Source organism: Eurytemora carolleeae, unplaced genomic scaffold (assembly GCF_000591075.1).
Source record: "Eurytemora carolleeae unplaced genomic scaffold, Eaff_2.0 scaffold310, whole genome shotgun sequence".
NCBI lineage: Eukaryota > Metazoa > Arthropoda > Copepoda > Calanoida > Temoridae > Eurytemora > Eurytemora carolleeae.
Genome location: NW_019396216.1, coordinates 1 through 3550, shown reverse-complemented (window position 1 = coordinate 3550; position 3550 = coordinate 1). Strand labels below are relative to the sequence as shown.

General features: G+C 32.5%; 1 protein-coding gene across 1 annotated transcript; it reads right to left on the bottom strand.

The window, feature by feature from the left end:
* Window positions 1–324: 324 nt before the first annotated feature.
* On the bottom strand, window positions 325–2630 carry LOC111698384 (uncharacterized; the record flags this gene model as incomplete). Its single annotated transcript, XM_023468702.1, is given in 4 exon segments — window positions 325–508; window positions 1834–1925; window positions 2214–2278; window positions 2528–2630. Coding segments are annotated over 4 exon segments (429 nt in total), but the record flags the coding sequence as incomplete, so codon positions are not given.
* Window positions 2631–3550: the final 920 nt, after the last annotated feature.

The following is a 3550-nucleotide window of genomic DNA, read 5'->3' as shown; positions in this document are numbered from 1 at the left end:
TAATCATTCAATTAAAAAACTAAATGTCTGCAGCATTCCATTATCAGTAGGTTTAGAAAACGACATTTTATGGATTCTTTTGATGTCTCCGAGGCTCTGGACTAAAAATCATCCCCCTCCTTACCCTTCTTCGTAGAAATGGGAAAAATAAATGATTTTTATGAAAACATGCATTGTTAAGTAAAAAGAAAGAAACTTGACAGGAAAAGTTCAATTATCTCTTAAAGTTAACAAATAGAAAATTATTGTTTCAATAAAAAATTAAAGTATTTAGTGATAATTAGAATAAAGCGCTCATGAATTTGATAAAGAATTTTTTAAAAAAATGGAAAATTCGAATTAAAAAAGTCTGCTTAATTTTGTTCTCACTGTACCTAGATCAATATCAACTGAGAATATTTTTGCTGTGTGAAGTGAAGGGAAGTATGTGTATCTTGGTTCATTTTCTTCTTCAATATAATTCAGATTCCAAAGTAGGCTTAGTTCTTGTAACTTAGTACACTCATCCCTAGATATTCAAGCTTTATAAATACACTCATCCCTAGATATTCAAGCTTTAAATACACTCATCCCTAGATAATCAAGCTTTATATACACTCATCCCTAGATATTCAAGCTTTATATACACTCATCCCTAGATATTCAAGCTTTATACATACACTCATCCCTAGATATTCAAGCTTTAAATACACTCATCCCTAGATATTCAAGCTTTATATACACTCATCCCTAGATATTCAAACTTTATATGCACTCATCCCTAGATAATCAAGCTTTATATACACTCATCCCTTGATAATCATGCTTTATATACACTCATCCATAGATATTCAAGCTTTATATACACTCATCCCTAGATATTCAAGCTTTATATACACTCATCCCTAGATATTCAAGCTTTATATACACTCATCCGTAGATATTCAAGCTTTATATATACACTCATCCCTAGATGTTCAAGCTTTATATACACTCATCCCTAGATAATCAAGCTTTATATAAACTCATCCCTAGATAATCATGCTTTATATACACTCATCCATAGATATTCAAGCTTTATACATACTCATCCCTAGATAATCAAGCTTTATATACACTCATCCCTAGATGATCAAGCTTTATATACATTCATCCCTAGATATTCAAGCTTTATAAACACTCATCCCTAGATAATCAAGCTTTATATACACTAATCCCTAGATAATCAAGCTTTATGTACAGTCATCCCTAGATATTCAAGCTTTATATACACTCATCCCTAGATAATCAAGCTTTATATACAGTATACACTCATTCCTAGATATTTAAGATTATACACACTCATCCCTAGATAATCAAGCTTTATGTACACTCATCTCTAGATAATCAAGCTTTATATACACTCATCCCTAGATAATCAAGCTTTTTATACAGTATACACTCATTCCTAGATATTTAAGCTTATACACCCTCATCCCTAGATATTCAAGCTGTTTACCAATCAATGTACTCCATCTACCCTCAGTATACTGAGTACTCAAGCTCTATACTCCTACCTAAACTGTCGTATACTGTATACTCCTACCTAATCTGTTGTATACTGATGTACTCCAGCTGTATACTGTGTACTCCAGCTGTATACTTCTACCTAATTTGTTGTATACTGATTACTGATGTACTCCGGCTGTATACTCCTAACTAATCTTCTGTAAACTGATGTACTCCAGCTGTATACTGTGTACTCCAGCTGTATACTTCTACCTAATTTGTTGTATACTGATTACTGATGTACTCCAGCTGTATACTCCTAACTAATCTGCTATAAACTGATAGACTCCAGCTGTACACTCCTACCTAATCTGTTGTATACTGATGTACTCCAGCTGTCCAAGGTGGAGGGTGGTGAGGGTGTCTCCAAACCTCTGCAGAAGGGGGGTGCAGTAGTTCTAGAAAATTAATTCTTAAGTCTACTGGACGAGAAATATGGTGGCGAGCCACATCAATCCCACTTCTGAACCACAAAATCATGTGCAGCTCGGAACTGAGAAAGATCTTCCCGTGATAACCTTATCAATCCAAATTAGTGAAATAATATTGTTTCTGGACGAAAAAACTCAATGGGAGAAAGTGATGTTGAGTTAATAATAAAACAAACATTTATTATTTGAAATGATCAAGTTTTAATATTTCTTATTAAACTAAAAAGAATCGTTTCCCAAAAGAAATAACTTTACCTTGAAATGAATCGCATTCAATTCCATGTCATTTGAAATGTGCAGTTCTTTTAGGGCTTCTAGTTCTAGTAAAAAAAAGACGGTAAAACTAAAATAAAGCGGAATAAAAAGTCGTCTTCATTCAGTCTTTAGAAACATCGCTGTTATGTTATATTTAATGTAGAGAAAATAGTTAAAAATAAAAAAATCATCGTTTCTTAAAGAACAAACGAGACAACTTACCACTTAATAATGGATATCACAGTAAATTTTTTTGTCTTGTTTAGTCAAATAATATTTCATAAATATCTAAATTACCTAACATTAAAAATTACCTAATAAGGAGTAAAAAGGTACTTCTGATAGGGTTGGAAAAGTTGTTATGTAAACATTCTCTGCAGTACGGTTCACAAGAATGTTTGTACATAAATCGTCATCCTGTATTTTAAAGAAAACAATTATTATTAAAACATTTAGTTGTCCTTTCATTTGTAGAGGGCCATGCCTGATTCACAACAGTACCTTTTAAACCTTTATCTGATCAATATTGTTGAAGAAGTCACAGATTTTCTAAATTTAAAATTAAGTTAAAATAAAGGGATTAATTTCTTACATTGTTATTGATGCAGAAACGTGTTAGTAACTTTTAAACCGCAATTAAAATAATCAATTTTCAAAGAAAAAATTATGGATATCTCATGCAATCTTAAGGGTACCTTTGTGTATCGGACATAAATGGAGAGTCACTTTTAAGCCGACGCACACACCATGAGTATGTACGTAGCAATGACGGATAAAAACTATTGATATTCCAGATTCATTAAATCACATCATCCTTATCTTCCCGCCGCTTCAATGAAAAACGTAAAACCCCGGGAGAGGGGGATGGGGGGGGGAGGGGGAGAGTTTAAGATAAAATTCTAAGTGATAAAAATTAATGTTGTATTTGTAAAATTCATTTAAAAATCATTAAACAGGGGTTGGTAATAAAGTCATTCAGAGAACCTTGAAATAATTCTAAAAAATAATTTAACTTCGGGAATAAAATGCAATGTTTTTTAAGCGTAAAGCCCTTGCCATTTGTAAAGAAATAAACAAGATGTAACAAGTATTAACTCCTATCAGGTAGTAGTGTGGAAGCGTAATATCAGCTGATATTATACAAACTTCTTTACTTCCGAGATAAAAGTAGAAATCCCCCCCTCCCCGACGAGAAGAACCTTATCTTAATTTCCCCTTTGACTTAATTTTTTGTATAATTACTGACAAACTATAGTGCCTGGCATTGACCGCGGTATCTTCCTTTACTTTAAAATGTCTGGTTTAGCTGGATATAGGTAACATACATACACAGTACA